The sequence below is a fragment of the Mustela putorius genome, unplaced genomic scaffold (assembly GCF_011764305.1).
Source record: "Mustela putorius furo isolate JIRA1106 unplaced genomic scaffold, ASM1176430v1.1 tig00003972_pilon_pilon_pilon, whole genome shotgun sequence".
NCBI classification, from domain to species: domain Eukaryota; kingdom Metazoa; phylum Chordata; class Mammalia; order Carnivora; family Mustelidae; genus Mustela; species Mustela putorius.
Window position 1 is genome coordinate 7,332,507 of NW_025422115.1, and position 27,861 is coordinate 7,360,367.

The following is a 27,861-nucleotide window of genomic DNA, read 5'->3' on the forward strand; positions in this document are numbered from 1 at the left end:
TTACTTTACAAGTTGTATATGTTAATTCCAATTTCTGAAGACTCTGTGCTTCTGTTTTGTTATTTGTTGTGTCTATGACTCTCACTCATGGTAACTTGCTTCCTAGTATATAAGTAATTTTTAATGTGAACTATGATTTGTTTGGAAAAATTACTTGTAATTTGTTAAGGCCTAGTATGGAGACCTACTCTAAAAAGATTTGCATTTGCTCCTGCCAAGCGCCGAGCTTACCATTCTAGGACCCCATTTCCGGTCTTTTCTTTTCTTTTTTGTTTTTTTAAGGTTTTATTTATTTATTTGAGAGAGAAGTATGAGCAGGAGTGGGAGGGGGAGAAGCAGATTCCACACTGATCAGGGGAGCCCAATACAGAACTCAGTCCTAGGACCCAGGATCATGACCTGAGCCGAAGGCAGACACTTAACCAACTGAGCTCCCCCAGATGCTGGAGCCACTTTAAGCCAAATTCGTACTTGAAAGTACTTCAGATGACCCAGGTGAATTAGATTGCACATTCATGTGAGGGATACATTTCTTCCTTGTAGTTTTTTGTCCTGTTCATGGATATAGAGTAGATTTAAATGTAGCATTCCCTGGGATACCTTGGTGGCTCATTCGGTTGAGCATCTGCCTTTAGGGTGGGTCATGATCCCAGGGTCCTGGATCAAGTCCCTCATCGGGCTCCTTACTATCAGTGAGTCTGCTTCTCCTTCTGGCTGCCACTCTCCCTGCTTGTGCTCTCTTCTCTGACAACTAAATAAATAAATCTTCCAAAAAATTTTGGGTATACCCTCACAATGAGGATGTAGCCATTTGGGGTCCTACCATGCTTTTATGGGGGAAAATTTTCTATTGCACAAACCACCTTGAGTTTACTGAAAGTATATTCTAGTGGGAAAGATAAAAGCAATCATGTATATAAAATGAAAAATAACCCAAATAGAGAGAGAATTATAGATTGTGAGAAGTTTGTGAGAAGAAGGAAACAGATGGGCTTCCCTTTCAGAATATAAAGGATGGAAGACATTTAAATAGGGGACTCAGGGAAGCCATCTTTGAGACGATGATATTTGATGGGTAAGTAAGAGCCAGTCAAACAGAACTATAGTAAGAGAAAAGGAGAGTGACAGGAGATGAGATCAATGTGGGTAGTAGCCAGATCATGCTGGTCCTCCTAGTCCATGGGCAAGAGTGTGGGTTGTATTCTAAGTGTAATGGAAAGACTTTGGAAAGTATTTGAGTAGGGAATATCGTGATTTGATTTTTTTTTTGTATGTAACTTTTTTAAAAAAACATAATTTTATGAAATTACCTTTTTGTTGAAGAATATTTTGACATACAATGTAACATTAGTTTCAGGTATACACCAGTGATTTTACAACTCTATATTAATGCTGAGTTCACCACAACGGTAGCTACCATCGGTCATTACACACCATTGTTACAATACTATTGGCCATATTCCCTATGCTGCCCCTTTCATCCCCATGACTTATCCATTCCATAACTGGAAGCCTGCACCTATTTTGCCCATCCTCCTACCCACCTTCCCTCTGGCAACCACCAGTTTGTTCTCTTTATTTATGGACCTATTTCTGCTTTGTTTTGTTTTTTAGATTACAAATCTAAGTGAAATCATATAATATTTGTCTTTCTCTATCCAGCCTATTTCACTTAGCATTATACCCTTTAGGTCTATCCATATTGTCACATATGGCAAGATCTATTTTTCTTTTATGGCTGAGTAATATTCCTGTGTGTGTGTGTGTAAAATCACGGTTTCTTTATCCATTCATCTATTGATGGACACTTAGTTTGTCTCCATATCTTGGGTTATTATCAATAATGTTGCAATAAACATAGGGTGCATATATCTGATTTTCGATTGGTGCTTGCCTTTCCTTTGGGAAAATATCCTGTAGTGGAAATTACTGGATCATATGGTATTTCTACTTTAAATTTTTTGAGGAAACTCCATACTCTTTTCTATACTGGCCACACCAAATTACATTCCCATCGACAAGGCATGAGGATTCCTTTTTATCCACATCCTTGCCAACACTTATTTCTTGCTTTTTTGTTATTAACCGTTTGGACAGATGTAAGGTGACAACTCATTGTGGTTTTGATTTGCATTTCCCTGATGATTAGTGATGTTGAGCATCTTTTCTATGTGTATGCCTTCTTTGGAAAACTATGTATTCCTGTCCTTGGCCAGTTTTTTGATCAGATTATGTGGGGGAGTTGTATAAGTTCTGAAATATTTTGGATATTAACCCTTTATTGTATATATCTTGCAAATATCTCTTCCCATTCAGTAGGCTGCATTATCATTTTGTTGATGATTTCCTTTGCTGTACAAAAGCTTTTTATTTTGATGTAGTCTCAGTAGTTTACTTTTACTTTTCTTTCCTTTGCCTGAGGAGATATATCCATAATTATTTTGCTAAGTCTAATGTCACAGAGATTCATGCCTGTGCTTTGTTCTAGGATTTTCATGGTTTCAGGTGTCACATTTAGGTCTTTGATCCATTTTGAACTTCTTTTTGTATATGGTATAAGACAGTAGTTCAGTTTCATTCTTCTCCATGTAGCTGTACAGTTTCCCAAGCACTATTTATTTTAGAGACTTTTTCCCCATTGCATATTTTGCCTCCCTTGTTGAAGATTAATTGACTGTATAAGCATAGATTAATTTCTGGGTTCCCTATTCAGTTCTATTGATCTATGTGTCTATTTTTGTGCCTGTATCATATCGTTCTGATTATTATAGCTTTGTAGTGTATCTTGAAATCTGGAATTGTTACACCTCCACTCTGTTCTTCTTTTTAAAGGTTGCTTTGGCTATGGAGTCTTTTGTGGTTCTACACAAATTTTGGTATTATTTGTTTTAGTTCTGTGAAAATGTTGTTGGTATTTTGACAAGGACTGCATTAAATCTGTAGAGTGCTTTGGGTAATATGGACGTTTTAACAATATTTACTCTTCTAACTCATTAGCATGGGATAGTGTCCTATTTGTGTTGTTTTCAATTCCTTTCTTCAGTGTTTTATAGTTTTCAGGGTATAGGTCTTTCACCTCCTTGGCTAAGTTTATTCCCAGGTATTTCATTATTTTTGGTGCAATTGTAAATAAAATTGTTTTCTTAATTTGTTTTTTGGTGGCTTTGTTATTAGATATGATTAACTTTTAAAAGTTTATTTGAATGTTTAAAAATCATTTAAAAACTTTAATCATGGGCACCTGCATGGCTCAGTCAATTAAGACCTGTCTTTGACTCAGTTATGATCCTCGAGTTCCGGGATTGAGCTCCCAGCTCAGCGGGGAGCCTGCTTCTCCCTCTCCTGCTTCCCCTGCTTGTGCTTTCTTTCTGTCAAATGAATAAATAAAATCTTAAAAAAAAAAGAAAAAAGAAACAAATAAACTATTAATCACAGAGGATGTCGGTGGCTCAGTTGGTTAAGTGTCCGACTCTTGGTTTTGGCTTATATCATAATCCCGAAGTCGTGGGATCGAGTCCCTCATTGACATCTGCACACAGCATGGAGTCTGCTTCAGATTCTCCCTCTCTCTCCTGCTTATGCTCTGTCTCTCAAATAAATGAATAAATAAACAAAATCTTTAAAAAAATAAAAAATTAAAACTTTAATCACAATACATGTACAATCATGTTAAAAGCTTTATAACGGAGGGCGCCTGGGTGGCTCAGTGGGTTAAAGTCTCTGCCTTCAGCTCAGGTCATGATCCCAGGGTCCTGGAATCGAGCCCTGTATCCGGTTCTCTGCTCAGCAGGGAGTCTGCTTCCTCCTCTTTCTCTTCCTGCCTCTCTGCCTACTTGTGATCTCTGTCTGTCAAATAAATAAATAAATATATATATTTTTTAAAATGTAGTCTTTCAATTTTAAGCTTCTTTAAAAAGTATTTATCTTCCTATTTCTAAATAATATGTAGATGTTGCCATTTGTTGATTCAATTATTTATTTACTTTCTGCTATAGAATATGCACATTTTTAGTATTCTCACACCTCCTTTCCCTCTTTTTAGAGGTTCCTTTTCTGGATAAGTGGAAGTGTCCTGGAGAAGAAAATAACTATAGATTATAATCTTTGTGTTGGGGAGGGGCCGAGAGCATGTAAAATTATAAAGATTACCCTCAATAAAGCCCATCAGTAAATAAAATCCACCCCACCAGGATTTTCATGCCTCACAGTTAAATATGAGTGGAAAGACAAATGTTATCAAATATATGAGCAAATCCTTCAATACGAGCTAAAGAGACCAAAACAAATAACAGAAAATGGGAAGAATTAATTGTCACTGTCACAGAGAGATTATAAGAGATATTTTAAAAATATGCATATGGGACTCCTGGATGGCTGTCAGTTAAGCATCTGCCTTTTGCTCAAGTCATGATCCCAGGGTCCTGGGATAGAGTCCTGTGTTGGGTTCCCTGCTCAATGGGGAGTCTGCTTTTCCCTCTCTCTTTACTCCTCCTGCCCCCCCTTAATTTGTGCTTTCTCTCACCTTCAAATAAATAAATAAAATCTTTAAAAATAAATAAAAGATATGCATACATGAAATAAAATTACATCCACACACAATCAATCAAAACAAGAAAAAGTTCAAGCCATGTAATAGCAAAATTTTAAATTCAGTAAAAGGTTTGAAGGATAAAGTTGAAGAAGTTTCCCAAAAAGTAGAATGAATAGACAAAGCAACAACAACAACAACAACAATCCCAAAGAAATTTAAGGTAATACAATTAGAGGATTGAACCAGGACATCAGACATTTAAGTAATAAGAAGTTAGCTCCAAAAAGTCAAGAAAGAAAAGAATAGAGAGGAAAATATTAAAGAAGTAATATAAGAAAAAACCCCAGAACTAGAGAATATACACTTTTCTAATGAAAAGCCCACATTGCCTGACCAGAGACCCATTCCAGGAAATATCATTATGAAATGTTAGAACAATGAAATGAACAGAAGATTTGAAAGCTTCTAAAGCATCAGAAAATAAGCAAACTATGTATTGAGGACACTAGATTTCTCAACCGCAACATTGGAAACTAGAGGGCAATAAATCAAGGACTAAAATTTTGAGTTAAGTTATTCACAGTCTAGAATTCTATATTCAGCCAAATAATAAATCAAAGTGATGGTAAAATCATAACTTTTCAGATATGTAAGGTCTATCTAGGTCTCATGTAAATTCTCATCCAGAAGTTCTCATCCAGAAGTTCTCATGTAACTTCTCATCCAGAAGTAACTAGAAGAGATTATCCAGCAAAACAAGGAAGTAAACCAAGATATGAGGTCCAGAATACAGGGGACCCAACAAAGGAGAGGAATATAGAGGAGACACAGGACAACAGTTGGGCAGAAGCCTAGAGAGCAAATCTTTACAGATTGGAGCAGCAGAATGGAGGGCTTCAAGAGTGCTGGATCTAGGAAATAATGGAATCTATAAACTCTCTATCCAGTCTGAGTGTATGGAAAACTGAATTGCAAAGCATTTCATATAACAGTTGCAGATGTAAGAGCACTTAGCCATGGGCTCTAGGAAAATAAAACACGTTGAAAAACAAGGCAATGATTAACTCCAGATAAAATAAAAAGTTGTATAAGAAAGGAAATAAAATAATGGTATAATACCAAGGTCAGCACCAAACTATTTTTCATCACAATAAACAAATACAGGGATTTAACCAAATATGTTGACCTACATGGAGGATAAATAAATCACCTGCCTGAAGTTGCAAGCATTCTGGAACCAGGTGAAAGAAGAGTTTAATGTCTCACCACTCAATACACAGACTCTCCCATACCCCACCCCCTTTTCAGTCTGTCAGTCTACTCTGTTGTTCTGATTCTACTCTCTAGTTTTTCTCTAGAGAATATACTTCCATTTCTGCAGGATAGGGGAAAGGTAGTTGCCTAACTAATGGGGTAGGAGAGGATATAAGAGAAAACAGTTTCTGTTCCAGCTTTCAGATAAAACCCTAGTCTCAGTGCTTCCCATCTCCCTCAATTTACATACATCTTTTGTGGTACCTGGTCCCTCCAATTTAGTATTTAGCATCTCTGCAGTTCTATAGTGACAATGAGCTCCCTTCTCCATGGCATTCCCCTAAACAACCGCTTCGATTTGTCCTCTCTCTACTGTTAAGACATTAACATGCTTCTGTGAAGATGGTATTTTTATTTCTCTTTCTTGGGCTTGTTCTTTTGAACTGATTTTCAAGATAAGAAAGGGAAGGAATGTTTTTAATGTTGCTGTCTTAAAACTGAAAGTCCATATTGTTGCTAATGTCAAGATTTAAGAGACAGGACATGAAAATCTTTGTTGACGTGAATTGGAAGGAGTGGAAATACTGGTGTAATATTTCCACATGACAACAGTTGGCAGGTGCTGGGTAGTGGTTGCTCCTTTCTAAAAGGGTAGGCAGGTCACAGATTCTACCAACCCCTGGTGACTAACACCTGGCCTGCTTGACTGTTGTAAATGCTTTACTCTATTGGTTTTTGAGTTTGTGAAGCCAGTTCTCTAAGGTAAGACCACAGGAGAGGGAGGTTGAGGTGGAACAAGGAAAAAGTCATTAGAAGAGATGAGGCCAGGGAACTGAGAGCCCAAAGTGTTTGATGGTCCATCCACATGGATGTTGAAGTCATTAAAAAGTATGCCAGAATAGAAAAAGAGAGGAAGTCAGTATGTGATAATGAAGAGAGGGGGAGAAGATGGGAGAAGGTGGTATAGATTAAGAACATAAAATTCAGAAGGTCCAGTTTTTAGGTTTTTCTTGTTTGTTTTGTTTTTGGTATGAAAAGGAGCAAGACATGGTTTAAAAGAGGCAGTAGTGGCAAGGAGGAAACTTACCCCACCTTCTGTCCTTCCTTGAGGCAAGTTGGGTCCAAGAGAGAAAACACCTTTTGCTGTAGAGGGCTGCAGGAAGAAACACGGACTTGGGGGAATAGCTGGACAGCAAGCAAGGATAGCAGCTAAAGAGAATATTCCAACAAGGTGCTAAGGTCACAGGGGACTGGGGCTTGCTCACAGATAGGGCATTCCAGAAAAGAGATAGATAGCTTTGGGAGGGATGGAACTTGGGTCACCTTAACCTGAGATGAATGAAGCAATAAATCTGGATGCTACTGGTTCACTGGAGGGGCTTGGACTTTAGGTGGTTGCTGAGGTAAACAAGGATGTGAGGCATGTTGGCATTAGTCACAGGCCTCTCTTAGAGAAGTGCTATACAATTCACAGATGCAATCTATTAGACAGGTGGAAAATAATTCGGAGGGGGGACCCGGGTAGCTCAGTACCGGCTGAATATACAAGCAGTTAAGCATCTGCTTTTGGCTCAGGTCATGATCGCAGGGTCCTGGGATTAGTTGCCAGGGGTGAGTTGCCCATCCAGCAGGCTGCTCAGTGGGGAGCCTGCTTCTCCCTCTTCCTCTGCCTCTTCCTTCCCCCTGCTTGTGCTCTCTCTGTCAAATAAATACATAAAATCTTAAAAGAAAAGAAAGTCATAAAGTCTTTCACTTTATATTCATGCCCTCACTCAACAAATATTTATTGAGTGTTGCTATATACCAGGCACTGTTCTGGGTACTAGAGCTTCAGTAAACAGCACTGATATAACCTTTGTCCTCTGGACTTGGGCTTTTTGAGGTGGAAAGGTTTTTTTTTGTTTGTTTGTTTGTTTGTTTGTTTTTTAATCCAAACTCATTATTTGTTATGGTTATTTTCAGATTTTCTGTGTGCTCTTGAGTTAGTGTCAGTACTCTGGTCTTTCTAGGAATTTTTCCATTTCACCTGTTTTTTAACTTGTTGGCATACAATCACTCATAGTATTCCCTTATAAAGCTTTTTATTTCTGCAAGATTGGTAGTAATATCTTCTCTTTCATCCCAAATTTTAGTAATTTAAATCTTCTATCTCTTTTTCCTTGGTCAGTTTAGCTAAAGATTCGTCTAAAATTTTATTGAACTCTTCTAAGAACCATCTTTTGTTTATTGATTTTCTATATCATTTTTTCTAGTCTCTTTTCATTTATTTACACTCTAATCATTATTATTTCCTTCCTTTTTCTTGCTCTAGGTTTAATCTGCTCTTCTTTTCTAATTTGTAAAGATGGAAGAATGAGCTATAAATTTGAGCTCTTTTATCTTTTCCAATATTATGTTCACAGTATGAATTTTTTTCTAAACACTGCCTTAGCTGTATCTATGTTTTATGTTATACTTTTTTCATTCATCAAAAGTTTTTTCTGATTTCTTGCATGATTTCATTTCATTGGTTATTTAGGAGTGTTTCATTTAGTTTCCATGTATTTGTGAATTTCCCAAATTTTCTTCTGTTGCTGGTTTCTAATTTAATTCCACTGTGGTTGGAGAACATACTTTGTATGATTTCAACGCTTTTAAATTTGTTGAGGGCTTGTTTTGTGGCTGAATGTACAATCCTATCCTAAAGAATGTTCTATGTGCACTTGAGAAGAATGTATATTTTGCTGTTGTTGGGTGTGATACAAATGTGTTGGGTCTATCTGAACACAGTGGTGTTTAAGTCTTCTAATTCCTTGTGATCTTCTGCCTTGCTCTAGCCATTACAGAAGGTGGATTTTTTGAAATCTTCATTTATTATTGTTTAATTCCCTATTTTTCCCCCTCCAATATTGTTAATTTTTACTGTTTTGGTGCTCAGTTTATATGTGAATATATGTGTCTAATTGTTATGTTTTCTTGAAAGATGGACTCTTTTGTCAGTATAAATGTTCTTCTTTGTGTTCAGTAACAATTTATTCTAAAAGTCTATTTTGTTCAATATTAATACAGTCACTGCTTCTTTTTTTACTTTTTGCATGGTACAGGTCTTTCTATCCTTCTACTTTTAACATATTTGTGTCTTTATTTTTTTTAAAGATTTTTATTTATCCATTTGACCAACAGAGATCACAAGTAGGCAGAGAGGCAGGCAGAGAGAGAGAGGAGGAAGCAGTCTCCCTGCTGAGCAGAGAGCCCGATGCGGGGCTCGATCCCAGGTCCCTGAGATCATGACCTGAGCTGAAGGCAGAGGCTTTAACCCACTGAGCCACCCAGGCACCCCACGTTTGTATCTTTAAAGCTGTCTCTCGTAGATTGCATACAGTTGGATCATGTTTTTTTGTTTGTTTTTGTTTTTGTTTTAGAAAGAGAGAGAGACAGGGGTATACGAAGAGGAAGAGAGAGAACCTCAAGCAGGCCCTATGCCCAGTGTGGAGCCAGACACAAGATCCAATGGCCCTGAGACCATGACCTGAGCCAAAATCAAAAGTCAGATACCGAACCAATTGAGCTACCCAGGTGCCCCTGGATCATGTTTTTATATCCATTCTGCCATCTCTTGCTGTTTTTTTTTTTTAATTATTTTATTTGACAGAGATAATGAGAGAGAGAGCAGGGATGGGGAGAAGAGGGAGAAGCAGGGATGCCCATCATCCCTTATCTTTTTTTTTTTTTTTTTAAAGATTTTATTTATTTATTTGACAGACAGAGATCACAAGTAGGCAGAGAAGCAGGAAGAGAGAGATGAGGAAGCAGGCTACCCGCTGAGCAGAGAGCCCGATGCGGGGCTCGATCCCATGACCCTGGGATCATGACCTGAGCCGAAGGCAGAGGCTTTAACCCACTGAGCCACCCAGGCGCCCCCATCCCTTATCTTTTGATTGAAATGTTTAGTAATACACATTAAAAGTAATTATTGATAAGGCAGAATTTATGGCTGCCATTTTACTAGTTGTTTTTTACATGTCTTATGTCTTTTTTTTCTTCCATTTCTCTATTACTGCCTTCTTTTGTGCTATGATTTTAGAATGTACCATTTAAATTTTCTTCTTGCCTCTTTTTCTATAATCTAAAAAGTTATTTTCTTTATGGTTGTCCTGAGGATTACAATTAACTTTTTTAAAAAGATTTTATTTTTTTGAGAAAGAGTGAACAAGAGAGAGACAGAGAGAACGTGTGAGCGGGGTTGGGGGCCTGGGGAGGGGAGGGTCAGAGAGAGAGGGAGAAACAGAATCCCCACTGAGCAGGTAGTCTGATGTGGGGCTCTATCCTGGGACTCTGGGATCATGACCCAAGCCAAAGGCAGACGCTTTAACTGACTGAACCACCCAGGTGCCCTACCATTAACTTTTTAACTTGAAATAATCTAAGTAGAATTAGTACCAACCATGCTCCATTATAGCTCCATTCTCTCCTATCTCCTTTGTGCTATTATTGCCATAAAATTACATATTTATACATTATAAATGTAAATGTATAAATGTAAAAAAGTTCCAAATGAAAATATTTTAATTAAAAGATTTTAAAAATAAAAAATTAAAAAAATATTTTATACTCTCTTTTATATTCAACTGTACAGTTGTCTTTACCAGTGCACTTTATTTCTGTGTATGGATTCAAGTTACGGTCTCGTACCCTCTCATTTCAGCCTAAAGGACTCTTTTGGTATTTCCTTTTTTTTTTTTTTTACGATTTTATTTATTTATTTGACACACAGAGATCACAAGTAGGCAAAGAGGCAGGCAGAGAGAGAGAGAGGAGGAAGCAGGCTCCCTGCAGAGCAGAGAGCCCGATGTGGGGCTCCACCCCAGGACTCTGGGATCATGACCTGAGGCTTTAACCCACTGAGCCACCCAGGCACTCCATCTTTTGGTATTTCTTGTAATGTATGTATGCTGGTGATGATTTGTTAGTTTTTGTTTGTCTGGAAATGCCTTAATTTCTCCTTCACTTTTGAAGGATAATGTTGCTAGGTATATAATTCTTCACTTGGAGTCCTTTTCTTTCAGCTCTTTAAATTTCTACCCTTCTGACCCTCATGATTTCTGATGAGAAGTCAGATATTAATCTTATAGAGAATCCCTTATATGTGATAAATTGTTTTTTTCTTGCTTTCAAGATTCTTGCATTGTCTTTGGCTTCCAATAATTTGACTGTTATGTATCTAGGTATGGGTTTCCTTGAGTATATCATCCTTAGAATCCTTGGATGTGCAGATATATATAATTTCATAAAATCTGAGAATTTTTCAGTTATTTCTTCAAATACCCTTTCTCCTTTCCTTCTGGGACTTTATGCATATGTTGATATGCTTAATGGTTCTTCATAGTTTTCTGGGGCTCTGTTCATTTTTCTTCATTGTTTTGTGTTTCTGTTACTCACACTGGATAATCTCAATTGAATTATCTTCAAATTTACTCACCCTTAATTCTGCTATTTTGAATCTGTGGTTGTGTCCTTCTAATGAATACTTATTTTTCAACTCCAAAATTTTTATTTTTAAAAATTAAAAATTTAAATTTAAAAATGTCTACCTTATATTATCTATTTGGTAAAACAAGAACTTGGGAAGTTCTTAGACTTCTCTTTATTTTTTAAAGATTTTATTAACTTGTCAGAGAGAGAGAGCACACACAAGCAGGCGAAGCAAGAGAAAGAAGAGGCAGAGGGAGAAACAGGCTCCTCGCTGAGCAAGGAGTACCATGTGGAACTTGATCTCAGGACCTCAGGATCATGACCTGAGCTGAAGGCAGACGCTTAACGGACTGAGCCACCCAGATGTCCCTCAGATTTTCTTTTAATTCTTTAGACATGATTTCCTTTAGTGAACATATTTATAATAGATGATTTAAAGTCTTTGTCCAATCAATCCAATGCCTGGGTTTTCTCAAAGACCATTTCTACTAACTGCTTTCTTCTCTATATTGGCCATATTCTGCTGCTTTCCAAGTCCTATAATTTTCTGTGGGAATCTCGACATTTTGAATAAAAGAATATGGCAATTCTAGAAATTATATCCTTCCTGTCCCACTCCAAGGTTTATTGGTGGTGCTTGTTGTTGTTATTTTTTGTTCGGTGACTGCTGTGAATTCTGAATTCTTTGTCATGTTTGGCTACCAAAATTTCTTCTCAGGTGCTTAGTGTCTGCCAATTATTGGACAGAAATTTCCCTAAATGTTTTTGGACCAGTATGTGTCCCAGCCTTTGCTGAGAGACCGTGTCAAGAAGAGTTTACAACTCTTCCTTAGCTTTCATTTTCTGCTTGCTACTGAACCTTAATGGAGCCAGTTGTGAGAGATTAGGGCCTTATCAGGCACTTGGTGAATATGTGCACGGGCCTTCATCCTATGGACTCTCATTCCCCATCTGTCCTTTAAGTTTTTTTGGTTGGCCTCTTGTTAGCCCCACCTAGTTTCACTACCTCAGGCAGCTGTGATGTTAAACAATTGCTACTTATTGTTTCTGAAAAATGCCCTAGGTATTCCTAGGTTCTAAGCCAGGTCAAACAAAGATAAGCCCTATGGATGGAGCTTTTCAAGTCAAATAATGAAAGTTCTCGGGGGATAGGGCTTTTGGGGAGCTCTGAACCCATTCTGCCACCTCCAGTGGCTGCTAGCATACTGGTTTTCAAAACCAGTAATTATAAGGCTGTTGGTTTACAAGGCTACCACAAAGCTGGAGAGGAGATGTGAATTAAGCAAATCAAATACTATAAAGCTCACAGCTCTAACCAAGATTCAATACTTTTTCTTGTACATACACTCTACACTCTCTGGATTGTTGCAAGTCTTTGGTTAATTTCTGGAGTTCTAAGAAGGTTGATTTTGACAATTTTAGCCAGTGTTCCCTTTTTATGGAGAAGCAGATTTTCTGCCATTCTGGAAGTGCTTCTACCAGATTTATTTTTGTCTTTCATTATCCTGAATTGATCCCCCCAGCTTCCAGTTGTCTAAACCCTTGAGTACAGTGCAGTATTTTCATCAAATATCTTACAAGCAATATAAGAAGGTGGTACAAAAGTCCATAAAAAATGATGAATACATAAGTATAGACCCTGATGCTTTTTCCAAAGTTCTGCTCCAAGGTCCTCTTCCATGTTTGGATATATATTTGAAATGTCAAAGATCTGCCAATTCTTCATTTTAGGCAAGAGCTAAGTCTTCAGGATACATAAAAGTGAAGTAGATTCTAATGAGCTTTACTACTGAAGCCCACTAGAAGGAGATTTTTATTTTGTTCTATTTTTTGTTTGTTTTGTTTTTATTTGTTCTAATCTTCTCATACTCATTAACTTGTATAGTGTTTAAATAGTGTTTAATAACTTGTATTGTGTACAGGGGGAATGTACGGTGGAGGGAAGGCATTATCATTTGATAGTTCTGCCTGGTGGGTGCACAGGTTATCTTGTTATCCATACTCTTCGTATATACATATTATACACACACACACACACACACAGAGGCAGTCTTTGCTTTGCAGGTTCAGATGTGCCTGACATTAGTTACTATGGCTTAAATAACACCAGTGCTCAACAATATGGTTCAAATTTCAGTTATTATAGCATATTAACTGTGAGAAAATGCATTGAGTATAAACTTCCGTGGTAGCTCCTTAGTGGACAAATCACTATGTAAATAACATGTGTATCAGAATCAGTGAGCAATCACAGCAGTTCTTGCAAAGCCTGTCAGTGATTGGTTACTGCACATCTACTTACAGTTTAGGTAATGACAGCAAAGTGTGCAGTTGTGTTGCCTCCTTTTCTCCCAGGGATAAATCCACAGAGCATTGATAAAAATGGGTAACTGAAAGAGAACTGGTTAACAAAGATGATAGTGCAGCAAAGGAAAAAGTGAAAAAGATGGAAGTGAATTGAAATTTGCATGGAATGTAAATGCTGTTATAGAAAAAAATAGGCAGCTGTGAAAATACTGACACTGTCATCTTTTCAGAGACTCTAGATTTGCAGCCAGAAGAATTAATTGAATATAAACTAGGATGAGGAGAGTGGTTGTGACAAAAAGGATGAGGATGTTCCAGAGAATGTCACATTAAAGGAACTCTGATATATTTCACAACATTGAAAACTTAGAGGATAAACCATTGAAAGTGATCCAAACATGATGCATTACCAAGGCTCAGAAAAGATGCTCTATATAACAATTCTAGGGTCACCTGGGTGGCTCAGTGGGTTAAAGCCTTAGTCTTCAGCTCTGGTCATGATCGCAGGCTTCTGGGATTGAGCCCCGCATCTGTCTCTCTGCTTAGCGGGAAGCCTGCTTCCTCCTCTCTCTCTCTGCCTGCCTCTCTGCCTACTTGAGATCTCTGTCTGTCAAATAAATAAAATCTTAAAAAAAAAAAATTCTACCAGAAGACCAGCACTATTCAAGTTGCTTTTGGTAAGTTTCTCTTACAAAGATATGAAACAGTTTAATTCTCAATGTTTGTAGTATTCCAAACTACAGTGTATTAAATGAGTTTTACTTTTTTTTTTTTTTTTTCATTTCTTTATACATTTACAATCATCATTGAAGAGAGTTCGGAATGTTTTGACAAAATTTTTAAATGTCATGGAAAATCTTACATTTTCCCATTGATTATTAAGATAGTTTTGCATGGTTCACGGTCATTCCCACAGTTCCAGACTACCGTGCAAACGAAGACTGCGTACACATCATGTATATGGTATATATACCATATATTGTATATGGTATACACATACGTGCATTTTGTAGAGATGCATTTTATGTAAACATAAAATCTTCAGGGACTTAGGCTAGAACACGTAAATGACGATTTCAAACCATCAGCCGGTAATTATACATTAAAGCATTTTTTTTTCTCTTCTGGAATCTTGTCATGGGATTCTCTTGGGCTTTAGGTGGTTGAAATGAGCTGCTGGCAGCCGCGGAGGAAACTGAGGCACGGGGGCCGCGGGGCCGGCGGGCGGGGGCTGGGCCTGGGGGCGGCGGCCCGGCCGCTCCCGCCGCTCCCGCCTCTCCCGGAGTGCGAGTCCCCGCAAGGCCCGCCGCCCGGGACGCCCTGGGCGCACGCGGGGGCCGAGCCGCAGGACGGAGGGGGCGCTGCGGACGGCGGCGGGAGCGGCGGGCCACGCACGGCGGCGGCGGGAGCGGCCGGGCACGCACGGCGCCGGCGTCGGCGGGAGCGGGAGTCCCGGCCACGCGCGGCGGCGGCGGCGGCGGCGAGGGCGGCGGTGGCGGTGGCGGCGGCGGCAGCGGCAGCGGCGGGAGCGGGAGCGGGAGCCGGGCGTGCACGGCCGCGGCGGCGGGGAGCGGCGGGAGCTGTGGCGGCGGCGGATGGCCCAGAGCTGATCTATGCGGCGCTTGGAGGGGCTGTGTCTGCGGCGCCGGCGGCGGCGGCGGGGCCCTGCCCGCGAGCGGAGCGGGGACAAGATGAAGTACCAGAAATACCTGACGGTGCTGCAGATGGCCATCGGCGTCACCCCCTCCAACCGCGGCAGCCTCCTGCCGCTCAAGAGGAAGCTGTGGTGAGGGCGCGGCGGGCGCGGCGGGCGCGGGGTCGGGGTCGGGGCCGGGGCGGGCGGGCAGTGAGGCCGCCTGCGGCCGGGCCCGACGGGCGCGCAGAGCCGGGGGCGCAGCAGCCATTTCGGAGCCCCTGGGGCCGAGCGCCGCCGCGTCCCGCGCCCACGCGGGCGTGTTCCGCCGCGACCCTCGGCGGTGCCCGGCGACACGCAGAGCGGCGCGCCGCCGGGAGGGAGGGGCGGGGACCCGGCGGCTTACGGGCACCGGGGCACCGGTCTCCCGCCCGGGACTGTCGTTCCAGTCGCCTCCCGGCCAGTTCTGGCTCGGAATTTCCAGCCACGCTTCCTTGCGGGCACAGAACGATTTATTAGCGCTGCGTTTTCTGCTGTTTCTGAAAACCCATCTGCTGGGGGTACAGAGTGAAGGGCGAGCCGCTCCCACGGTGAGGGGACCAAGTTGCGAGGTTTTAATGGCATTATCAGGGACTGCATTTTATCTGCCCGCGTTCCAGTTCCTCTGACCTGGAAACTGTGATTGGGGTAACGGGAAAAGATCGCCCTTAAAAGAAACATGGCTGGAAGTTTTCCAGATCTGGTTTACACAGTTGATTATCTATCGGGTTGTATGGCGTTTTATTTAGTGTTTAAATGTGGCCTATGGAATCCCCGTGTGGGCTGCCTGGGTATTCCAGTTGCCTTGAGACTTAAGTGTAAGGTTCTGCCACAGAAGAAATAGTCCAGTAAAGGCACAGTGACTATAGGAAAAAAGATGCCAGACTTCTTTGCTGTTCAGTGGCTGTTTTAATTTTAAAATTTGTGGTGGGTGAGGTTCGTAGAGATTTACGCTCTTGAATTTTAATTGAATTTAATTTCAAGGTTACAGAGAAAAGGAAGTGAGCCTGCTTTTAGGCGTTTGAGAAAAGTAGTTTCTGCTATCTAAGGCAAAATGAGTGATCCGAGGACTCTAAAGATGGAGCAACTAAGAAAAAGAGTTTTCTTTTTTGAAAAAAGAATGCCAACAATGGGGAATTTTGGAGGTACGAACAAAATATATGGATGGGCAGTGAAGTTCAAATTTCAGCTGTGCCACTTACGGTGTGACCTTAAGTTACTGGAGTATCTGTTTCTTGGCCTGTAGGGTGAGAATGATATTATCTAACTCATGGGGTCATAACCTAGATCAACTGAGATATTGAATGCAAAGTGCCTGCCACTATGCCGGGCTGAATAATAATAGATCCTTAGTTTATATTAGTGTCTTCCTCACTGCCCTCACCCACCACTTTGTTCAAAAAAAGAGATTTGGGGTGCCTTGGTGGTGCAGCCGGTTAAGCCTCCAACTCTTCCTTTCACCTGGGGTGCTGACCTGGGGGTCCTGGCATCCAACCCCACCTCTGGTTCCGCACTCAGTATGGAGTCTGCTTGAGTTTCTCTCCCCCCCTCTGCCTCTTCCCCACTATCTCTCACTTGAATAAATGCATTTAAGAAAAAAAGATTTATTCTGAAGGTTTTGGTTTTTTTTTTTTTTTTGCCTCAAAAAGTGACATTTATTCAAAGAAAAAAAAATGACAAGATGTCCATCCCTTGGTTCCCTTCCCTCCCCCCTCCTACTACTCTTCAGCCCCCCAGACTGAACCCTGGGGGGCCTAAGTAGCAGGACAGCCCCTCAGATGAGGTCAACGACATTGAGGGGCATCTCCTCAATGGAGGTGTTGTAGAATGTCTCGATGTCTCGGAGAGTCCTCTTGTCTTCTTCTGTCACCATGTTAATAGCCACACCCTTACGGCCAAATCGTCCCCCACGACCGATTCTGTGGATGTAGTTTTCCCTGTTGGTGGGAAGGTCATAGTTGATGACTAAGGAAACCTGCTGCACATCGATGTCTCTGGCCTAGGTCAGGGGAGAGGACGGGTCAGCACAAGCACGAGGGGACACAATCAGGCCAGAGGGATGGGAATGAGTGTAGGCGGCCAAAGGCAGGCAAAGGAACAGACGTGCCCTGTCCCCGAGCAGCCTCAGGCATGCCAGATCATCTTCCAAGTTGCTACTTTCCGGAAGAGGGGCACGGGCAGGCCCCCTGGAGAGGGAATCAGCTTGGACCTGAAGAAGGTATTTTAATTGGAAGAGCAGCAAGTGACAACACATCAAAGATTAGACTAGGAATAGCTGGCAGTAATTAAGAAATGTCCATGGAAGAAGATTTTAGCAAGTATAGGAAGACTGTGCTACTATTATGAAGCAAGAAGTAGTAACGTTTGAAGAAGGCTTTTCAGGTTGATGGTGTACAGGAGGAAAAAAGACATCAACGCCAGCAGTCTTTCCCCTCTGCTTTTCTTCTGAGCAACTGCATGTTTTACTTATGCACTTATACAAAGCACTGCATATTTTACTTAATTGTCATACACGTTTCTCCTCCTTCCCCCAACCCCCACAACTAGAATGTAAGTTGCATGGGGGCAGGACTTTTTATCCGTTTAGCTCATTACTAAGTCCCCTGTAACCAGTATCTGGTACAAAATAGTTTCTGAAAAGATATGTGTTGGCTAAATGAATTCTTAGTAATGCATAACTGGGAAGGAGATTTTCTTGATATTAAATTTAAAAACTAAGATGTGGGAATAGTGCTTGAGGAGCTGTTAGGCATGAATATTAGTATCAGTCAGCCACCAAGTCAGGACACGAGGTTTATTCTTTTTTGATGGAGTGCCGTTTCTGAATACATACCTCAATACAGTTTGCAAAGAGAGGACACAAAGAAATAAATTCCAGGTAATTTTTATACTCCAGAGATTCATGTTTCAGTCAGGCAGTAAACTGAGGACATGATTAAAAACCATCTTACTAAGAGATAGCCTGGAAAAGGCAGGAAGATTTTTGTTTAACTCTTCCACAATATTAAATGAGCATTTCAAAATTTCTGCTCAATGTTAAGGGAATTTGCAAACGTTAATCTAGTTTCTATAGAGGCAAAGTGAAGAGCATATGCTACAGAAACTCTAGAGTGAATGGTACATTAAACATAGATATATATAGTCCTTTTTTTTTTTTTAAGTCTAAGAATATTGTGCTGCTTGATTCATCTATTATATCTTCTGGAATTAATTTTCTAGATAACATTCCATTTTGCCAGTGTCAGAGCCAACGGGACATGGAGGATTGAGACAGAAGACACTGTCACGTGGCAAGAAGATATGTAGCAATGGGTTCTGACTCCAGAGTGATGGGTGGGACGCAGTAGCAGACATCAGCAAGGGTTGTCAGACCTTGGAATGCCCTAGCTTTGCCACTTACAAGATGTGAGGGCATGCCGTCATAATTGATTGTGGCCTATATGAATGAGGATTTATACAAAGGTGCTGTCTCTGTTTCTCTCTCTTTAAATTATTGCAGTGTATGGAAAGACTACATGCCTACAAAGCTTATGACAATGGAGGTAAAGCATAGGAGGGAGTGATCCAGTGTTTTGGTCCCACATTTCTGTCTAGTTTGACCATTTGTGCTCCTTAACTTTCTTTTAGGGAGTAGCTTTCTGTCTTTCTGACTGGCTCTGCAGATCCTTTATGGCGTATTGGTTTAGGTGGAAACTAAACCAGACAAACAGCCAGACCTGCATCAGCGGAGCCTGTAATTCTTCTCTTTGTCTCCTTCTCCAAGAAATTTAGGAAATAGAACTGTTTATAGTATTTGGTTCTGAATCATTAGTGTTTAGGAACCTGGAACTCAGGCCTATAAACCTCTCCCCATAGTAGGTGTCAGTCTGTATGGCTTGCTTTCTGGGGTGGGGTGGGGGGTCTTCTGTAATTGCTGGTTTTGAAAAGAAGCAGAAGAGCACTGTATTTCCCAGAGCTGCTGTAACATTACTACAGACTCAGTAGCTTAAAAACAACAGAAATTTATTCTCTGGTTCTGGAGGTCAGAAGTCTGAAATCAAGGTGTCCACAGAGCCATGCTCCCTTAAAGTCTCTTGGGGAGAATGCTTCCTTACCTCTTCTAGCTCCTGGTGGCTGCAGGCATTCCTTATGTCTGAATCTTCACATGGCCATCTTTACATGTCTGTGTCTTCTCGGCTTCTTCTAAGGATATTTGTCATTGGATTTGGGGTCCACCTGGATAATCCAGGATGATCTCATCTCAAGACACTTCAGTATATCTGCAAAGACCCTTTTTCTAAATGGGGTCACATTCACAGGTTCCTGGGGTCAGGGAGAGTGGAGAGGAAGGGCATTGTTCAGAACAGGTGCTGAGGCCAACTCTTTGCTCTTCAGTGGGTGTAAAGCCCAAATAATTGTTTCATCCTAATTTTACATTGTCAGTCCTGATTTTCGCATTGAGTGCTGTTAGGAATGTGTACACTGATCTTAGAAGGGGAGAGTGTCATTTCATTTTGTTCATGCCTCTAAGTATATTTCTTCCAGTTATTTGATTCAGTAATTATTGAAGGCCACGTGGCATCAATTCATTTATTTAAGTAGTTTAGTTATCCAGTAAACAGATTCTAGAAAAAAGAGGAGCTGCCATTCATTGAGCTTATTACCTGCTGGGCCCAGTGTAAGTGCTTTCCAAGCAACTGCCGTGTAACCTGCAGCACCCCTATGAGGTAGGTGCTGTATTTTTCCCAGTTTTATAAATGAGGTCATTGACTTGCCCAAAGTCACACATCAGGATTTGTACCAGTTTTGGGGGTTAAAAACACATTTGAGCAGGGACATGACAGTCTAGAAAAGAGGAATAACTGAAAACAAGTACAAATCAACTGGAAAGTGCCTTATGGAATGTTGTTTCTCCAAGGGTGGTGCATAGCCCCCTCATGGGTCCCAGAGGTTCCCCTGATGGGATGGCTATGGTTCTAATATCCAAGTCCTTTCTTGGTTTCTTTTTTAATTGTTGAGGTATGATTGGCATATGACATCATTACTTTGAGAGGTACAACATAATGATTCAGCATTTATGTATATAGCAAAATGATTAGTACAATAAGTCTAGTGAACATCCATCCTTTTCTTAGTTTCTTTAAAGAGCAAATTATAGGCAATTATTTATAAGTACAACTAAATGCTGGCCATTTATATAAATCTTTTTATATAAACTCTGGAGGTTTCTGAAGTCTGTTACTTATAGATAAAAATTAGCATTTTACTAGCTTTTGCTGAACCATCCTTCATAAGGATTCAGTATCCTTCTGAAGTCAGTGGCCCTGCTGTGCTTAGTAGTATCTCAAGGCCTCTGTTCTTAAACCCTTGTTTGTAATTCCTCTTGTTAGGGGTAGAGATGCTTTGCTATCACCCATTAGTATTAATCTGGAGTTGGTTATGGCTATCAATTCCTGATATTTTAAAATTACTATCTTGTAGAAAGATTGTTAAGTGTTACTTTTTTTTGGTAATTTGTTCTTGTGTAAATGCTTTGTTTTTACCATATTGATTGTTTTTGCCCAATTCTTTGTTATTATTGAGATCTTTTCCACTAGAAATCAGAGATGGGTGAGGTAGATAAGTTTGGGAGTTGTTTGTTCCAAGTGAACCTTGGTCAAAAAGAGTTGTGAGCCAAAACTTCTGAGCTAGAAACAAAACGAGAGGGTGGACCCTGGGTTTCTGCCTTTTAAACACACCGGCCATGCCCACAAGTCACACATGGTCCCATTAGGGGAGTAAGGAAGGGAGTGGAGAGAAGGAGAAATTTTCTCCCCAGTCATCCCCTGGGGATGATAAAATGGAATTAAGAATTAGGAAAAGAAAAACTTCATTGTAAGCTAAATACTGATTTCCTCAGAGTTCAAGGGAAAATATCCAAAATGCTTGTATCTCAGTTACTAACTTTAACTTTTTCTATTGTCAAGGACCATTCTCCTAAATATTTAAGAAATAAATCCCAGAGTCTGAGTTATTCAATGCAGACCACACACTCAGGTGGAGGGAGTGTGGGACCTCAGGATTAAATATACTTCTTGGGTGCCTGGGTGGCTCAATCAGTTAAGCAGTTGAGTCTTGAGTTTGGCTTAGGTCATGATTTCAGGGTCGTGAGATCGAGCCCCACATCAGGCTCCACACTGGGCACGGAGCCTGCTTAAGATTTTCTTTCTCCCATGGGGCGCCTGGGTGGCCCAGTGGGTTAAAGCCTCTGTCTTCGGCTCAGGTCATGATCTCGGGGTCCTGGGATCGAGCCCCACATCGGGCTCTCTGCTCAGCGGGAGCCTGCTTCCCCTTCTCTCTCTCTGCCTGCCTCTCTGCCTACTTGTGATCTCTGTCAAATAAATAAATAAAATCTTAAAAAAAAAAAAAGATTTTCTCTCTCCCACTCCCTCTGCTCCTCCCTCTGCTTGCTCATGTGCCCCCCCCTCAAAAAAAACAAAACAATACAAAACAAAAACAACAAAAAAGAAAAGAAAAATACTCCTTATACCCCATGTTTGGAAGAACTGTCTTTGGTGGGCTTTTTGTATCCCCATATAGCTCGTCTTACCTGAGTTGTAAATATTCCTCTGTATTCTTATGAGTGTCCAGTGGGAAAGTACTTGAATACACATATCCCTGCCCCAAGAGAAATGCTAATTCTCAGAAATAGTGGTAAAACAAGAGAGAAGTGACATCTTAAATTCCCCTGTATCTCAGTACCCCTTCTACTTATACATGAGATAACATTGAACATTATCATCTGGAACCACGTTTATTCCTTTTCTTTTTCTCCACCTAAGAAGAGGGGGTCATTACTGAAACAAATGCTTTTTTTTTTTTTTTTGAACTATATGCTTTTTAACCGTTGACTTCTTAGCTTCCAAAAGACCTGGTCAGAACTTTAAAGTTACTGAAATTACTCTGTAGGAGCCTGATTCTGTGCCTAGAGAAGGCATCTTCCTCCTGAGAAGTCTGTGGGTAGGGGGGATACTGACCTGATATTCACCTCCTATATATCAATTCAGCTCTACTCTTCAGTAATGTTTTTATTATGATCCTGGTGGGGAAGGGGAGGATCCATTCTTCTATTTATATTGAGGATTTTTTTTTCCTGTTTTAGTCACTGGACTTGGCATTACATTGAGTTAAGTCTGATACATTTCTTGGTTGTCCATCATTTATAAATTTGATGTATATAAATTCTTATCACAGACTTTAAGTTTTAGGTTTGGAAAAAGGGTAAATAATAAACCTTTCTAAGTTAAATGCGAGAACAACCTGTGAAAAATGTCTTTGTCAAAAAGTTTATATTTCTTCTAATGTGATTATGCAACATAATGCGATCAAAGTAAAGTGTGAGAGAGGAAGCATAATTTAAGAATTGTATATTGTTTTCAGCTCTGTTTTTCTTTCCCATATGCCCACTTTTCTTAAATGAAATTCTTAATTATTTTCATGAAAGCTTTTACTCTGCAGAAAAGAGAGCAAAACTGTACCATGTAAAACTTTTTTAATGTATTGAAAATAGTGAAAGTGACATCAGAATTTTACTCTGGGAAGTAACTTGAAAGGTGCACTTATTAGCAATTCAATGAAACAACAAAAATGAGAATTAAAAAAGCCACAACAAAAATACTGAGTCTGAATGGCATCAGTGGACCAGCATTTTTGCAGTATCTCTGAAATATATTTACTAGATAAAGATGGTTCTACTCAGAGAAAAGCCTTGCAAGAACCATTTCCAGGAAATGTGCAGGAGAACATTTCTACACAAAGAGAGGCTGATAACTTGCAGCAGCATTCCAGGGACAGAAGAAGCAGAGGACACTTGGGGAATTACTCAGATTTTATGCACCAGATTGATTGACGCCTTGCCTTACCAGTTTGTGACAAGCTGTGGGCAACAGTGTTGCTTTCTCGCTTACCAGAGCAGTGAATGTGGGCTCTTGGGCCAGAGGGACAGGGCTGTACCTGAGATAGCTACTGAGTCCTCTGACCCAGAAGACAAGTGACTTCGCAGCAGTATGTCCCATCTCTCTGCCAGAGTCGCCGAAGGCCGGCCGCAGTAAATGTGACAGTGCAGAAACAGATGTTCTCTAATACAAATATAAGTAGACATTAAAAATCACCAAACAGTTGGAGAAAACCAGTATTAGAAGAATTACCATACTCAACAAACAAAAGAACTAATCCCTGAGAAAAATAGAAAAACCTTGGATTAAGATGGTTATTTTCAGAAAGATGCAAGAGAATATCATATGGATAAAACACCATAGTAGACACTAGAAATTTAACCTTTGCTCACTAAGGTGAAAGAGAATGGCTGAATTGACAAAGCTGAGAAGCAAGTGAGCAGTGTGGAGGAGGAAGCTAGAGAATCACAAAAGAACAAAGGGACAAAAGTAGGAAAGAGAAATTAGGAGACCTTGAAACTATTTCCAAGGAAGGGTGGAGCTTTTGGTAGGGTTGCACTGGTGCTGGAAAAGAAGAGAAACAAAGGCGTGTTAAATATCATTGCTTGTGTACCAGTAGATAAGAATACCACTGAACTCTAGATGTTGATAGAAGTATTTCAGTTTAAATAAGTGTGTGTATATATGTATTGTGGAAATGCAGAGGTACATATATATGCATATATATGTGTATTTATAAATATATAATGTAACTATATAAATACATGTGTATGTATGGTTAGCTAGAGTTAGAGTTGGCCTAATAAGATGTAGAACTTTGAACTACTAACTGGAGAGGAGAAAGTCTCAGGGAGGGTAAAGAGAAAGAAAACTCAGTCATACTAAAAAGGTAGGAAAAGAAAAAGAAGAAAGCATTTCAATTTGAAAAACACAAACTATAAAATGTGGCAGAGGAAAAAATCTAAACATATCAGTAAGCACAACAAATTTGAATGGATTAAGTTTCTCTCAAATGATAGGGATTCTCAAACTGAGGAAGAAAGAAAAGCATCCAGTCACATGCTGGTGAAGAATTAACTAGAGTTAAAGGTACAGCTAAAAGGAGGTGGAAACAGGGACCTAGAAAGGTTGAAAATACAAGCACAGAAAAACATAAGTCAAGAAAAGGATAATAAAACGTAGTTGGGAAAATTATTAGACAGAATCGCATTTAAAGGAAAGTCTTTAATTGGAATAGAGACTTTAAATGTGATAAAAGTTTAAGTCCCTAAAAAGATAAGAGCACTGGGCGTTACACATAAGAATCGTTGAACACTACATCAAAAACCAATGATATACTATATGTTGGCTAACTGAACATTATAACAAAGAATAAATAAAAGATATGCGTTACAAACATTAAGACATCTAATACAACAGATTTGAAATATGTAATGAAAAAAACTTATAGACAAAGATCCATTGTCTAATCTATGTTTGTGGTGGGAAACTCTGCCAATCGCCTCTTGTAAGAGAAATTAGCCCTTTAGCAAGACAAATATAATGAAGGACACAGAGAAGTTAAGTTATAAAAGAAAATAAAAGGATAAAGTCACCTTTCTATTTAAGGACACGCCCACCTCTACATGAACATTTTTCTGTACTGTTGATGGAAGCATATATTGGGAAAGCCTTTTTGAAAAGTAGTACTTGCAACACCCAGAAACCTCTGACTCTGCATTTTCCTTCTAGTGCTCTTTCTTAAGTAAATGCTGTGTTTGTACCCAGAGATGTCACGCATGTTCATCGCTTTACAGTTTGATAGCAAATATTTGAAAACTAAATGCCCATTGGTAGGGGAGTGGTTGAATAAATTGTGGTATGCCTGTACAATGGAATACTGTTTAGCCATTAAAAAAAAATGAAACACATGAGTTCAAGCCGCACATTGGATATAGAGATTACTCAAAAAATCATTAGAAAAATAGAATGAAATGGACCTGGGTTATTATGGGACAAGCTTCAAGATCTATTATTATGTGAAAAAATGAGATGTAGGGCAATGTGAAGAGTTTGGTGAGTTTGCTAAAAAGTTTCAAAAGGAGATTAACACATGCATAGATAAGCATGAGCATTTGTTTGGGAGGTTATACAAAGAACCATTAGTGGTGATTATCTTTGGGGAAAGGGATGGGGATTTGTGATGAGGGAGGACAGGGAGGCTTTACTTTTCATTTTTGCTTCTTTTCATACTTTTTAAATCTTCTGACTATAGGGGCTTAGTATTTTTATTCTAAACTGCAGCCATACCTAGTCTATTTCATGATATTCATTCCCATCTTCTTATTATGTAAATCAAATTTACTTTGCTATCAGTCTATCCAGTATGTCCTTTTCAAGCAATGAGAGACTTTTTTTTTTTTAAGAGAGAGCGCACACGCAGAGGGGGAGGGGCTAAGGGAGAGGGGGAGAAAGAGAGAGTCTTCAGCAGGCTCCATGCTCAGCCCTGAACCCTTTGCAGGGCTCAATCTCATGACCTTGAGATCATGACCTGAGCCGAAATGAAGAGTCAGATGCCTAACTGACTGAGCCACCCAGGCGCCCCATGAGAGACCTATGCCTTTCAGATCACAACATTTTTAATATAAAATATTAAGGTCAGGATATTTGAAAAGTATACCAACATGGAACATACACAAGCGGGAAATTGATCATAAAATAAGGAAACTGATTTTCATAAGCCACCCTTAACAAATCAGTCTTACTACTTAAGTCTCTGTCATCTCTAAGACGATAATCCACTAAGCAGTTTCCTTCCAGGTTCCTGGGGGCACCTTCTAAGTCTGCCAGCAGCAGTGGCACAGAAATGATTGAACACATAACGGTCTTGAGTGTGTGTTGATGTATATGAGCATGTGTCCCAGTGTGCAGATATGTAGATAGCTTTGATTATTTACCACTTCTTATTTGTGTTTTCTTGGTTCTGTAACCATGCTGAATTAAGTGTTGATGGTCATGTTTAAAGCTTTAAAAGTTATGTTTAAAAAGTATGCTGAACGGTATTTATGCTTGTACACAATGATAGCTGACTTGCACTGAGTGTGCCGGGCCCTGGGCTGAGCGCTTGAGAAAGAACTACCCAGTGGGGAGCAGATGCCTCCCAGTTACCTAGGAAACTTCAGTCTGGCTTTAATTGCTTCTTTGATGGTCAGAGTTGACTTCTAGTGAATCTTAATGTAGAAATGTTTGAACCCTGTCAAGAGAAATTTCTAAACCATCAAGTTACTAAGAAATACTTAGAAAGCGTATCTCCTCAGAGGTAGATCCACTGTGGTTCTTTGCTTCTTGGCTGAAAAAGGAGCACGATGTTTCTAGAGCTGTTCTCAAGTAAATACTTACCTCATGCTTGAGAAACGTATATCTACCTGCAAATCCGTCTTTTAAGTGTTTTCCGCTTCTTGCAGGGTAACGCCATCCTCTGAAAATCCGAATGGTGCTACTTCTAGCGTCAGCCAAGGAAAACCTTCTTTAAGACGAATAAAAGGGAGACTGCACAGAAGCAAAAGCCTTGATAGCATCGATTTCTGTGAACTGACTGTAAGTGCACTGTGTAGTAGTTTTTATTCTCAAAGAATATGAAAATTTTGATGTCATTATTTTGATTTTTATAAAGGCACAATAGTCTTATTTTGTCATGGGCATCTTTTTGCAGTAAAAATTGGCTTATCCAACGGGTTACCAACCAGAATGCTTTGTTAACTGATATCCATATGAAACATTAAGAATTAATGATTCTCATTCAAAGACCAAGATAAAAAATGCTTCCTGATCTGCAACAAAAATTAAAACAAGTTCAGCGAAGTATTAATGTAAACTTCTTAGAAATTACAAATTTGAATGTTAATGTAAGTAGGGATCTCAGTGTTTGATTAACCCCAAATACCCACCTTCCTGGCAGGACCAGAAAATAGTGTTACTTAGCTATTCTTAGGCAGATCCTGATTCAGTTAATGTTGGCGCTTTCTTTCCATTCTAAGTGATTAACATTAGTGGCCATGTCCTTTTTATTTTTTTCTGGACCAAGGGACGGGTTTTCACGTGGGCTTGTGATACATTCATGCATGTTTTTAGAGGAGCAGGAACACTGGCACTTTCAGTCCGCACTATCCTTTGCTATTAATTATATTGCCTAGTTCATAAGAGATGCTACAGTACTATAAAGGATATTGTAGAATTTTCTTTGTAGTAAGATTTTATTCAAATTTATGTATTGTAGGGGTCAATGGCAAATTAATGGATATTTAGGGTGTTGAAGAGACCAGATGTGTTTACTTCTTCCCTTCGAGCTCTGAAAACTTCTGAATTATAAAAGTACCATTGACTATACCTGTTTCGAGCAGTGGTAACAGAGCCTTTCTTCTTTGAGGATATGACTTCTGCACCTTTTGTCTATAATTGATGAAAACAGAAGTTCAGTAAATGTGGATACTCTATTTTTAAATTTATTCTTATTAAAATAATTATACTCAGTTTTGCCTAAAAGTGTGCTTGGCCATTTTATGACATAAGACAGCAGAAGGTGAAATGTGACCTATAAGAAGACATTTAAGCAATAACTGAGAAAAGTCAGTAAGTTTTTGCTAAGTAAAACTAGCGATTAAAATGACTAAAGGAGACATGGGCATGGTGTAAAATAAGGGGGACGGCTCTGCGGCAGTGAAACGCTGAATTGGGGGGCAGATTTGAATTACTTT

The 27,861-nt window shown here is 39.7% G+C and overlaps 1 protein-coding gene and 1 non-coding gene across 6 annotated transcripts in view; one reads left to right on the top strand and one right to left on the bottom strand.

Annotated features, from left to right (window-relative positions):
* Positions 1-15,141: 15,141 nt before the first annotated feature.
* The window catches only part of TJP1 (tight junction protein 1), a 243,097-nt gene continuing 230,377 nt past the window's right edge, over positions 15,142-27,861 (top strand). For all 5 annotated transcript variants that reach the window (XM_045070625.1, XM_045070626.1, XM_045070627.1 and 2 more), the window contains exons 1-2: positions 15,142-15,329; positions 26,572-26,704. In XM_045070625.1, coding sequence (XP_044926560.1) covers positions 15,157-15,329; positions 26,572-26,704 — 306 coding nt within the window. In that variant the 5' untranslated portion in view covers positions 15,142-15,156. The remainder of the gene's footprint in view (positions 15,330-26,571; positions 26,705-27,861) is intronic.
* On the bottom strand, positions 17,283-17,424 carry LOC123389403. The gene has a single exon (XR_006604009.1). It is a non-coding gene; the product is annotated as a small nucleolar RNA SNORA67 (small nucleolar RNA).